This window comes from Vidua macroura, chromosome 2 (genome assembly GCF_024509145.1).
Source record: "Vidua macroura isolate BioBank_ID:100142 chromosome 2, ASM2450914v1, whole genome shotgun sequence".
Taxonomy (NCBI): Eukaryota; Metazoa; Chordata; class Aves; order Passeriformes; family Viduidae; genus Vidua; species Vidua macroura.
This window is the reverse complement of record NC_071572.1, coordinates 31,010,029-31,022,073: the sequence shown is the minus strand read 5'-3', so window position 1 is coordinate 31,022,073 and position 12,045 is coordinate 31,010,029. Positions and strand designations below refer to the sequence as shown.

The 12,045-nt window shown below is 42.2% G+C and overlaps 2 protein-coding genes across 11 annotated transcripts in view; one reads left to right on the top strand and one right to left on the bottom strand.

Moving 5' to 3' along the window:
- The window catches only part of EIF5B (eukaryotic translation initiation factor 5B), a 36,332-nt gene extending 32,330 nt beyond the window's left edge, over positions 1 to 4,002 (top strand). The window contains exons 22-24 of the mRNA XM_053970080.1: positions 668 to 806; positions 1,349 to 1,510; positions 2,393 to 4,002. Coding sequence (XP_053826055.1) covers positions 668 to 806; positions 1,349 to 1,510; positions 2,393 to 2,500 — 409 coding nt within the window. The 3' untranslated portion in view covers positions 2,501 to 4,002. The remainder of the gene's footprint in view (positions 1 to 667; positions 807 to 1,348; positions 1,511 to 2,392) is intronic.
- REV1 (REV1 DNA directed polymerase) overlaps positions 1 to 12,045 on the bottom strand; it is a 70,881-nt gene that overhangs the window by 8,826 nt on the left and 50,010 nt on the right. For 3 of the 10 annotated variants that reach the window (XR_008435673.1, XR_008435674.1, XM_053970084.1), the window contains exons 19-24: positions 10,794 to 10,902; positions 9,540 to 9,751; positions 9,213 to 9,372; positions 8,247 to 8,349; positions 6,647 to 6,713; positions 5,563 to 5,662 (exon numbers count right to left, since the gene is read on the bottom strand). Coding sequence is in view for 7 of the 10 variants with exons in the window: in XM_053970084.1 (XP_053826059.1) it covers positions 5,588 to 5,662; positions 6,647 to 6,713; positions 8,247 to 8,349; positions 9,213 to 9,372; positions 9,540 to 9,751; positions 10,794 to 10,902 (726 nt within the window). In the remaining 3 variants the exon portion in view is untranslated. Of the gene's footprint in view, positions 1 to 4,048; positions 4,523 to 5,562; positions 5,663 to 6,320; positions 6,714 to 8,246; positions 8,350 to 9,212; positions 9,373 to 9,539; positions 9,752 to 10,793; positions 10,903 to 12,045 lie in introns of those variants that run through there. The other 7 variants (XM_053970081.1, XM_053970085.1, XM_053970086.1 and 4 more) reach the window with 5 other exon arrangements.

The window sequence follows — 12,045 nt, the reverse complement described above, 5'->3', positions numbered from 1 at the left end:
GCTTCTCTTCCTGGATTGTGGCAGATGGGTTAGTCTTGCAGAGTTAAAAAAACAAAACTAAAAGGATTTGGATTCTGTTGTTTCATATTCATGTGATCCCAGTGTAGAGGGCTTAATTCTGACTGCAGTAGCATGAATATGTAATAATTCAAGGATTTATAGGGACCCAAAATTAATTTTTGGAATCGTGCGTCATTGGGTGGCCTTCAGTAAAATACGGACAGTCAAAATAAATGAAAATGTATTTTGTTTCATATTGATCCCAACTTGAGTTTGTTTAGCTCAGCTTTTAAATGTGTTTGTTCACTTGGCAAAAAAAACCCCTTGAAATTCTGGAGTTCAGGCAGCAATACTTCTATTCCTGCGTTCTTGTGAGGCTGTAATTACACTGTAAAATTACTACTCCTTTGGTCTTGGTCTAAGTTGAGTGCTCAAGCCTGTCAAATTAAAATCCATGCCAGGCATGAATGATTATTACTCCTTGTAGTTCTTGAAGAACAGGTATGGACTAGAATTAGCAAGATTGGAAAAGAGGTTTTTTCCTGCTTTTCTCCAAGTACCACTCCTAGAATGAATGCCCAAGAAGTGTGGGAGAAGGTAGAACTGTTAATGTTACATCCATTGTTCCAGTGTATCTTTCAAAGTGCCTTTTCTTGTCATCTTCCAGGCATATAGCAGTGTTTCCATGCAAGTTGAAAATACTCCCTCAGTTCATTTTCAATTCTCGTGACCCAATAGTGATGGGTGTCGTGGTGGAGGCCGGCCAGGTGAAGCAGGGGACTCCCATGTGTGTACCTAGCAAAAATGTAAGTAATGGCCTCTTCCCCACTGCATGTCTGATCCAGCTGGTAGTTCCTGGGATGATGTATCATAGAGTGCTTGCATGCTTTTCCTCAGTGCACAGATTGCTGGTGGGAGATGAGGGTCAGACTTGCAGATCAAGTCTTTCTTCTGGTGCTCAAATATCTCCCTGCTTTCTGCCAGAAGAGTTGAGCCCTGGAGCAGGGCAGAGGAAGTGTGGCTGGAGGGCACCTGCCAGTTCTGTGCTCTGCTATTGAGTAATGGGCAAAATTGTCCTACCTGGTAGCTAAAAAAGGGAAGAACCAACTCTTGAGATTTTAAGGGCTAACCAGCTGATATGCCAGATGAGCAGTGGGACGTTGGTGTCCCTGCCCTTTTCAGGATGGAGCACTTGCTGTGCTGTATGTTTTGCTTGCCTGTGCTGAGGCGGCAGCTCTGCCAGTGCCACACTTCCTGCAGCAAGTCTGTGCCTACAGAGAGGAGTTTAGAGAAGGGTGTGTGCACAGGGGTTTGGTGGATGTGTTACAGCTGCTTCATTGTATTACAGTTCGTTGAAATTGGAATAGTTACAAGTATTGAAATAAACCACAAACCGGTGGATGTTGCAAAGAAAGGCCAAGAAGTTTGTGTTAAAATAGAACCTATTCCTGGGGAATCACCTAAAATGTATGGACGACATTTTGAAGCAACAGATATCCTCGTCAGCAAGGTAAGAGTAAGAGCAGTCTGCATTTATGGAGAGGGCTTAGGACAGAGTGGCGGCTTGCTTGAAGTGGAAATGTAGCACGAAGCCTCAAAACCAGGGGAGGAGCCTTCTGTCACAGACTGAGATTCACTTGGGAGGGTGTGTGCGTGGCATCATGCAGCCCAGGTCTCTGGAGCCGTGCTTTGAGGTCTGTAGTGGTGCCTCTGCAGAGGCCTAAAGGAAGGAGGTGCTGTGGCTGCAAAGACTTTGCAGCCCAGAGCACCTGAGAGGGCAAAATGCCACACTCACTATTTGCCAACTGTTTGTACACAGAGCTCAGCAGTCCCCCAGGGCACCACAGCCTGTGCTTGAAATGGCACCACAAATAGCAATCCTCAGTTGCTCTGACTGTGTGGCACTGGGCTTGAATGAGGAGATGATCCTTTGCTCCATCTTTTGCTGTTGGAAGTAAAGCCACAGCTCTCCACCTTCTCAACTGCTATAGTCACCATGTCATAGGACACCTCCTGCCACGCATGTGCCAGGGGCATGTGCCCACAAATGAAGGGCAAGTAGGGCCTTGGGATAGGGACAGGCTGGGGTTGCTGGTCCTGTAGACCCTGGTGGAAGCAGGAGACCTCTCCAGTTCTTGCCTTACAGCATAAGGTGTGGGATGGTCTGTCCAGCTGCAGCCCCTCTAGACCAGATAAGGGACAAGGTGTGAGGAGAAATGAAGGGAAACAAATAGGATGGGTCATTCAGCTGATCAGTAGCAAACAGGGACTTAGAATGAGTTTACCTGGTGTGCAGACTGTCCTTTCTTTAGAATAACTGTTCCCAGTGTGCTGAAAGCTGCCATTAGTTAATTCCTCTGCATTTCTGATGGGTTTGTCTCGTGTGTTACAGATCAGCCGTCAGTCCATCGATGCTCTGAAGGACTGGTTCAGGGATGAGATGCAGAAGTCTGACTGGCAGCTTATAGTAGAACTGAAGAAAGTGTTTGAAATCATCTAGATAACTTCTACAGCAATGGGGAGGCAGGAATAAATGCACTCTTCCTGTTACTAAAAAAGTTACCAACAAAGTCCTATATTGAAGACAGTGTTGGATATATGTTTGGGAGGAAAATATGTGGATAAAATGTTTTCCATGAGAAACCAAGAAATTTACACTGGTTTGACAGTGGTCAATTTACATGTTCCCATGGTTCCAATGTGCCTGTTCACCTCTCCTACTACCCTTCCTAATACTGGCTGCTGTTTTAAAGTTTGCCCTTCCCTCTCTTACACCTTCCTTGCACCCTTTTCCCCTCCTTCTCTCCAAAATAAAATAAATTGAATTTTTATTACAGAACTAAAGCTCTTTCACTTTTATACTGATGAGAGCAGTACTGCAGTATCTGATTAACCAAGCTTCTGCAGACTTTGTGATTCTCAGAACATTTTTGATGTAAGAAATACTTCTTTATTTATGCATACCTCTTTCCTTGACTTTCTTTTCCAACATTCTTCTGCTTTGTGCCTATAGAGTTTTTTTAAATAGAAAATTAGGCAATTGGGTATCTCTGTTTGCTTTGTGTGAAACAATGTTGTAAAGCATAGCTGCCCACCTTTTACTGCTTGTACAGTTCATGGAAGTCAACCTGTAATCATTATAATGCAGAGCCACAAATAAAGGAGATGGACATAGCAGCCCATTTGTTTTACAGTTTGCTTCAGTAATCAGAAATTTCACTTCTTGGGCTGTGGCAAATGTGCAAAGGCCAGGCAGGGTTCCTCTTGCCTCTCTCTGCTTGGCAAAAGGGTGGAGGCTGTTCCAGCAAAGGCGTTTCCTCCTCAGAATGCATTTCCTGTGTGCTCAAGGTGGTGATGTCAGTGTTCACGAGGCACAGGAGGGGCAGGTCAGGTGTTTAGCACGGCACAACTCCCGGAGGAGGTCAGAGCTGCCATCTCTTCTCCAGCTGCTGCTCAGGGGTGTGAGCACCTGCAAACAGCTGCCGGCCTGAGAGCTGTGACTTTGGATGCTGCATCACAGCTGTGGAGTCACCTGACAGCGTGGGTCTGAACCAGCTCCAGCGTGGATGTTTGTGATGACCAGGAGTCAGTCTGTAATCCCAGATTTTCTTACCCCCCTGCCTCCCTGCCTGGAATGACAGCTTGATCTATTCTTGCTCAGGCTGTCTCTGGGTAACTCGCAGCTCATGTTGATGGGAGCAAAACAAACACTCTTCAAAAGCACAAGCTGAAACAAAAGCAAGGATTGTTTATGCAGCTGAGATTTTTAGCATTTAAGATACTTACAAGAGTTTAACATTCAACACACAGCTTGATCAGATTTCTTCTGTCACTTGGATTACTTTTTGTGTTGGAAAAATCTTAATGTTATGATTGAGATTATGTGGACTCCATTACAAAGGAACATTTAGTAACTCGCCTCCTTTGCAAATGGAATTTAACTTTCTGGATTTTTTTTTTGGTTAGACTTTAAACTCGCCATTGAAAAGGACCTTTTCACTATGGTTGGTGTGTGGTGCAACTTCCCATCAGTGGGTGGACACAATGATCAGAGGGAGGAGACTGCAATTAATTGTTAAAATTTTCTTTTGCAAACTATGCAATCATGAAAACTACACTAATAAAAAGTTCTTAAGAACACAGATGTCTAAGAGTGTGGTCAACGTATTCTTCTTTGTTCCCTCAAATCCATAAGGGTGTTCTTCCTATAGGCAAAGTCTCCAGGAAAACAGATACGCTCCTTTGGCAGGCTCCTGTTGTGGAACTTAAAATAGCCTGACAGTTAATTAATGCTGAATCCTTTTAAAGATGCTAATTTTACATCTGTCTGAGTCCCAGTTCCAAAACCAGGGCTGTACCTGAAACCTGACTGGTAAAATACCCGATTGAGTTTCAGCAATACCTGCCTTGATGTGAGCAGTTGATGTGCTGGTTTTCCTAAACCAAGGTGAAGAGTAAAATGCAGCTTCCAAAGCAGGAACTGAAGGGGCTCCAAAAGACTCGACCTAGAAACTAATGGAAACTTAAGAGATCTTGGTTCAGACAATGTCCATCTCTTTCTAGACATGTATCGATGACTGGATACAAGGAAATGAGCACCATCAGTTGTTTATACACATGGATCAGACTCAGCCTGCTCAAGGTCCCCACTGTCTCAGCCCTCCTTGTGCTGTGGGAGAAGCTCCACTCCCATTGGCACCACTGGGGCCTGCCTTTGAGAATTGCTCTGTGCCTCTTGTAGCGAGGGGCTCAGCACTGCAGCTGCCTCTCACCAATGCTGAGCAGAGCAAACAAACTCCTGCCTTGACTCCTGGGGACCTTCCTCCTGCAGCCTGGCAGCTGCCTATGCTTGCCGAGCGACCCCCAGGCCTTACTTAGCAGAGCTGGCCCTTCCCTCCCTGGGAGCAGAACCTGGCACCTCTGTGCTGAACTTCACGAGGTTCCCAGCACCCGCTGGGTCCCTGGAAGCAGGAACCCCCACCCTCTCAGCCCACCCTGTGTCATCAGAAACGTTCTGAGGCTGCACTGCCCCATCGCCAGGGCCTTTACAAAGCTGATGAATAGGACTGGACCTGGTACTGGCTCTGGGTACCACTTGTGCCTGGCCCCTAACAGGACTTTGTACCACTGACCACCACGCCCAGGGCCTGCCTGCCCAGTTTTCAGTAAACTTCTCTCTCTCCAGTCTGTACTTCATCAACTTCTCCATGAGGATGGTAGAGGAGATTTAACAAAAAACCATACTGATGTCACGGGACGTGACATCTCCTGCCCTTCCCTCATCCATCACCTGGCTGTAGAGGTTAGTACCTCTCCCAGTGTGTGGTAGGAGGAAGCCAAGGTCACAACCTAAAGCTAAAACCCTGCTGCCAGTGCAGTACTGGCAGCTGCAGCTGCTCTCGGTGCAGCAGCTCCTGCCCTGTGCTAGGCAAGGTGCTTACATTTAAGCTAGTGGTGCAAATACTGCTCCAGATTGCATTCCTGCTCTCAATTCTATGTCCAGCATTATGTGGGATACTTCTCACCTCCCCCCATCGTTTCTTCAGAAGAGGTTTTTCTTACCAACTTGGTTTTTGTCAAGTGTTCTTCATTTTCTCCAGCTCTCTGAACAGCCTTGTTCAATGTATTGGGCCAAGTACAACTGTGTGATGCTGGTGCACACCTGTAAAAAGCAGACTTGCCCGAAACATGAACTCCTGGGATGCAAGCTCAGCTCCCAAGCAGGGACACAGTGATGGGATGGTGTATTTTGTTTCAGCCACTCCCTACAACCTATTTTGTTATGCTGCACGAAGGAAATGCGTGCCACAGGCTGGAGAGAACGGTGGTGTTTCACATATGGCTCTATCTTGAGTAGGGGCAATGCAGAGGATGGATGCAGGCTTGGCCAATGCTCCGTGTTGGCTACTCCCTCTTCCTTTACAGTGATGCTTTGGGGTGACTTGCCCTCCTCCAGAAGCATGTGAGAGGTGACAGGACACCCAAGGTCAGACAGCATCCAGGCTTCAGCTGACATCCTGTGTGTGATTCAGGAGTGGCTGGGCCACCCTGGCTTGAATCTCTGAAGGATGAAACTGAAAATGAACTAATATTCTTCCCTCAGCTTAAAATCTGTAATAAAGTTAGTGGAGAAGAAACAAAAAGTGGCCAGGTGCCTGTACAGCCTCCTCCATGTGTTGAGGCAGTGCCACTGTGTAAAACTTTGTGAAATGAATCAAAGCTACAGCTTTAGTAAAAGGGGTTTCACTATATTCAAACTGAAGCATCACAAAATAGAATCAGTACAAAAATATACATACAGTTCTTTATTAAACAACTGTAAACACTTCACTGTAAAAATCCATAAAACTTTATAAACAAACATTTTGTAAATAGATTCTATACTACAATAAAAGAATTTTAACACAATTATTTACATGCAATACTGACAAATTTGGCACTTTCTGAAAAGAAATGTACAAAACACTTTGTTGTTTAAAAAGAAATTTGAAATTATAAAAACTCAGGGCATTACTATCATGCACTTTGCAAATACCTCACAAGCACTTATGGCACAGCTAACAGAGAGCTCCAGGCTCTCATCAAGCTCTTTACTACAAGTTCAGATAACTTTTAATGTGCTTCCGTAAGTTTGTTGTAAAACTACCTGAACATTGTCAAGAATGAAGTCAAATGCCATATTCCAAACTGATTCCACAGATGACTGCATTAACCTGAAGGGTAAAAGGAAGAAGAGGTTGAAAATTACCATTACAGAACCAGTCCTTTTTACAATCATTTTTGGTCTTCACACTGTAAAAGAAGACCACAACAGTTCCCCATGAATGGAATTTTGATTCAGTCCTGGTAAAGCCCTCCCTCCCTCCCGCTCTACTTAAACACACCAAGCCTTAATTAACAGCCCAAATTCCTGGTGTGAGCAGTGTCACAGCAGCTTGTGAATGCTGGCATCTGGCAGTGGTGTGAGCCTGTGAATTAAGTGGTGGGTGACCTTCCACCAACTGCATACTGAAGACCAGAAATGGCAAGCTTCTGAATCCTGATCTTTACTTCCTCATCCCAAGACAGAGATGCTATTTCTCTATTTCCAACAAATGCCAAGTGCAATCAACACATTTAAATAACAGGGTGTGGGGCACTATATAATTTTTTTATATTCATTTTTTATTTTTTATATTTATTGTTAAAAACAAAATCCACAGAGAACTATGAGTTCACCCTATGATGTGAATTACTCTTATGATCAGCAGCTACAAGAAGTGAATGAAGGACCTGCCCAAGGAAAACAAAGCAGCTCTGCACTCAAGTCTCCCTTCTAGATCCCTGTACTGCAGGAGAGCAGAGGGTTCCTACACTCAGAGCTTTGGAGGGTATAACATCATGGGTGAGTGTGAACCCTTTGGAGAGACACACTGCCATCAGTGCAGATCCAAACACACAGGGACCAGGAATGGGACATTCTGACAATTCTGAAGTTTTATAAAGAATTTACTATACAGATTTCATGAAACAGTTCATTGCACGTTGTATTTTGCATTTTCCAAGGCCTAAAGATATCCCATAATACAAAAGCCCAGTGAACTTCCTACACTTCTGTAGTTTTTTGGTGTTGATTCATTTTGTGAAACATATTTTGCAGATCTAAAACCTAGAAAGCTTTAGTTAGTAAGCAAGTCTTAAGTGGATTAAAACCTCATAAACTCATGGGAAGAGTAATAGGAGCACAATAACAAAGTAACAGGAATGCATTTAAAGGCTGGAGGTGAGATACAGCAAGAGAATGAAATGGGGTCTAGAGATACCATGAAAAAATGAACATAAACAGGATGAAGGAAAGGGACAATGCTGATGAAAACTACCATCTTTGTCTAGAAATTGTTGCCCAGAGAAGCTGTGGATCCCCATCCCTGGAAGTGTTCAAGGCCAGGCTGGATGGAGCTCTAAGCAACCTGGTCTAGTGGAAGAAGTCCCTGCCCATGACAGGGAAGTTGGGCCTGGGTGATCCTTAGGCTCCCTTTCAACCCAAACCATTCTGTGATTCTATGAATTGCTACTAAATATTACTCTTAATTTTTCAAAAATTACCTATTTTAATGCTCCAACTCCTTCCCTCAACCCCAGTTTTCAAGCTTAAAACCACACATCAGTGGAATGCCTAATGGGTTAATGCGCTCACAATCCAGCATCTAGTGTATAAATTCTAACAAAAATAGTCTAAAGTTCACAAATACTAGAAATTAGGTTACCTTTTCATGTACTTAACAACCAGATCTAACTTTTCCAAGTCTTTTTCTTCTATTAGATCAGTACAGTATTTCACAACCTGTAGAATGTCTTCTTCCATAGGATCTGTAATAAAAAAAAAATTAAAAATGAGGTCTTTTCTCTAAGTATACTTAGAATATAATCACATAACAATGGGAATACAACAGAAAGAAATTCTGCAGTGTCAGCATATCAGGGGCCAACCTGACAATTTCTGTATTCTCACACATCTTCCCAACATCAGAATCTGAGAAAACAACAGGACTCCAGGGTCCTGAAATACCTGTCTTGTAGATATCTCTTTTTTTCAGTAAGAACAACTGACAGCAAAGCTAGCAGTAACCAAAGGGAAAAGAGACTGGGATTTAGAATGCAATGGCTGTTTTGAAACTCTTAGGAGAATAATAATGTCTAGGGCAGGAAGGTCAAATTTCCCAAGGCTTTAAGGAGTTGCTATTTGTTTGACCTAATTCAAATCACAATTCAGCAAGAATGTCACAGTTGCACAGTTTTTTTTTATCTAGGGTTCTTCCCAGCATTTATTTTGACAACACCCCAAACCCTGCACTCCTTTGCCTCTAAGAAGAGAAGAAAATTAATTCCCTTTCAAGAACTTTCATCTTAGTGGTTGCAGTATGTTGGAAAAATACAGGAAACCTCAGACACAAGTAACATCAAAGCATAGGACAATGGCCAGACACGGCTTGAAGAGGGACCATGTTACTTTTCATGATGTTAAACAAGACACAGGAGCTGGCAAAGCCACAGAGAAACAACTGGTAGAAAGAATCAAGTTCTTCCAAGACTGCCAAGGTAGTAAGACTTCAAGAATACTGTGAAAAATAAGGAGCAAAAGAAGAGTGAAGGAGAAAGGAAGTACAAAAAGCCTACTCAAAGCAGTTTTCTTTGTGATGCACTGCAAGATCACCCAGTGTGACATCCCGCACCTGAGATAGTTGTGATCCACTCTTTCAACAACGTCTTCACATCATTGAATTCCACAGCTCCAGCAAGGTTTGGGGCTTGTGGCCTGAATGAGCCCGGCTGCTGCTCCGTCTGCAGAGCTGATGGGCCTGGGGAATCTGAAGTTGATGGAACTGCTTCTGCCTGTTCCAAACACGGAAGTGGATAATGCTCAGTCTGACAAATATGGGAACACCATATACATACAGAGGTAAATGTCAATGAAGAATCCAGTAAAGAAAAATAGCAACCTGAACTCAGTCTAAAGAAGCAGACACAGCTTTACCAAAAGCTGTTAGTGTTAAAAGTACCTGAGCAGCTGTTCCTTCTTGTTTCAAGAAGCCATCTATTAGCTTCTGTGGGCTTCCAGATGTAGCTGGCATGTTTTTTGCAGGACTACCAATAGGTTTGTTTTTTAAAGGACTCTGAATCTTTTTCACAGGACTGACTGGATTTTTTTTCCGTATTTTTTTCTTATTTTTCACAGTTGTATGCTTCAGGTGTAGGAAAGGATTTTTTGACACTGAAAAACACAGGAATAGTCAGTGGTTGATACATTTAAAATTTAATACTTTTCCATTGAAAGGGGGACTCTGTATCTCCCACAAAAATCTAATGATCACTTGAGAAAACACAGCCTAGATAAAGCAACTTGAACACACACACCATTTCATACTGAAAAGCACTGTTAGACTTTCAGTGTACGCAGAGGACACTCAACTATTCATAAGCTTTTTCATGTGAGCATTTCAGTACTTGAATGCTCACATTAAGCAGCTGGTGAAATATGAATCTACTGGACAAATTGCCTCACCTCATTCAGAGCACTGTCCCACCAGTGTTATCAGCAAAGCCAGCAGTGTAAAGCCCCCCACAATACTTTTACCACAGTTTATGAAGGAAATCTCTTTCTCATTCCATCATTCTAACATATCTGCATTAGTTCACTGGCTATGAAATCAGGGTGTGATTATAATTACAATGCAGTGTTTAACTGGCAATCAAGCCAATAACATTTACAACTTATTTTTTATGACAAAGCATGTTCACAGGGAATTAGTCTTATTTCTTTCTACTGATTATAAAAAGGAGACCTGGATGATCAGCTCAGAGTAAACCCAGCTGACTATCAGACATTCAGTGAGATGCAGTATATCTTTCTCTTGCTGCCCCAAAACCCTGCCAGTGCTATGGGTTTCAGGGAACCATGAGAATGCTCCCTGAAAAGAGTTTAACTAACTTAACGAAGTGCACTACTTTAAATTACAAGACACATCAAGTTTGGATTCCATTTGGCAAGCATATGGATGTGGGTAAGTTTAGTGCCACAGTCCCCACAAATTGAATTAATTACCCATTTGAGTAAAGCTGGACACCTGTTTGCAAACTGAAACCACAGCTGGTTGTAACTGACTGTCAAAAATAAATACAGAAATTCAGTTGAACACAGCATCTTCAGAGAAGCTTTGGTTATATTTTCCACTTTGTTACTTAGTGTTGCATAGCTGTTTGGATAGCAAACAACTCCTATACCAGAAGACAACTGCACAGCTACAAATTCTCACCTAAAGTGTTAGCAGGCTGCTGCTCTGATTGCTTCTGCCTTTGATCATATGCATCTTTCAGCTCTGCTTGCAACTCAGCAGGTAGTGCAGAAAAAACCTCAGGGTCCACCTGAAGAGTAACAAAGATTCATTTGATTGTTTTAGCAGTGAGCAGCACCGGTTGCTTCCTTCTAGGTCACTCATACAAGAAAGGTATTTACATTTTATGCCAAGCAAAAATAAAGGAGATATAACTGAAATACTGTAAAACACACTGTACATTTTCTTTGTATATTTTAGTTTGTAAAACCAACAAAATGTACATTTAATATTACTCTATTTATTAAAATTACTATTATGTGCATATAATGCACTAACCATCTTTACCCACCTACTGATAACCAGTACAGCTGCATTAAGAGTAGGATTAAGCCTAACCCAGAGAGCACTCCCTTCAAATTTCAAAACACAAACATTGTGACCAGCACAATTTTGTTCCTCCTTTTCTTTTGATACTTCTATTTCCTGCAAGCTGCTATATAACTCATAATATTCTTGGAAATGGTCTCAGTTCTTTAAGGACAGGAAAAGCCAAGTCCAGCTATGTCATATTTTGAACTACCACAAAAGGGTTTACTCTCTTTCTCCCACAGTTGTCTACCACTTGCTTGACTGATAAAAGCACAGTCCCTTGCAACTGTCCCAGGGTCTTGGATTCTAGTCAGGAAATAATTTGATGCCAATTGCCAGACACACACATATGGACAAAATAAAATTTTTTGTATTATCAGTTATTTTTTCTCATTGCATGTCTGAAGCAGCACATCAGTGACAGACTCATCTTGTATTTGGAGTTTCCCATTACAACTAAACAGTGTTTTCAGCTCATAATCTTCAAAATCTAATTCAAAGGAAACCTATAATTTAGTGGATTAAATCTGCCAGTGGAAGAGTGCCCTTCATTTCACTGGTAAAATTCAGAGATGAGCAGAAACAACAAAAAATTGGTCAAAACTACAATTACTATTCTAGGAGTACAATGCAATTTCTATCATTATCTGAGATACTGTATTTATTACATGTCAATCTGCAAAGGTATTAAAATTTATCTCTTATTTTCAATAGAAAATTCTTTTTTTTAAAACCAAAACACGTATGCTATGACAGGGAGGTACAGTGTGCTAGTCACACACATGATGTCTAAATAATACAGATCATAAACATGAATGTGCTCTTACAGGTTAAAATTCATCAATTTAGCATAAGTTTGTTC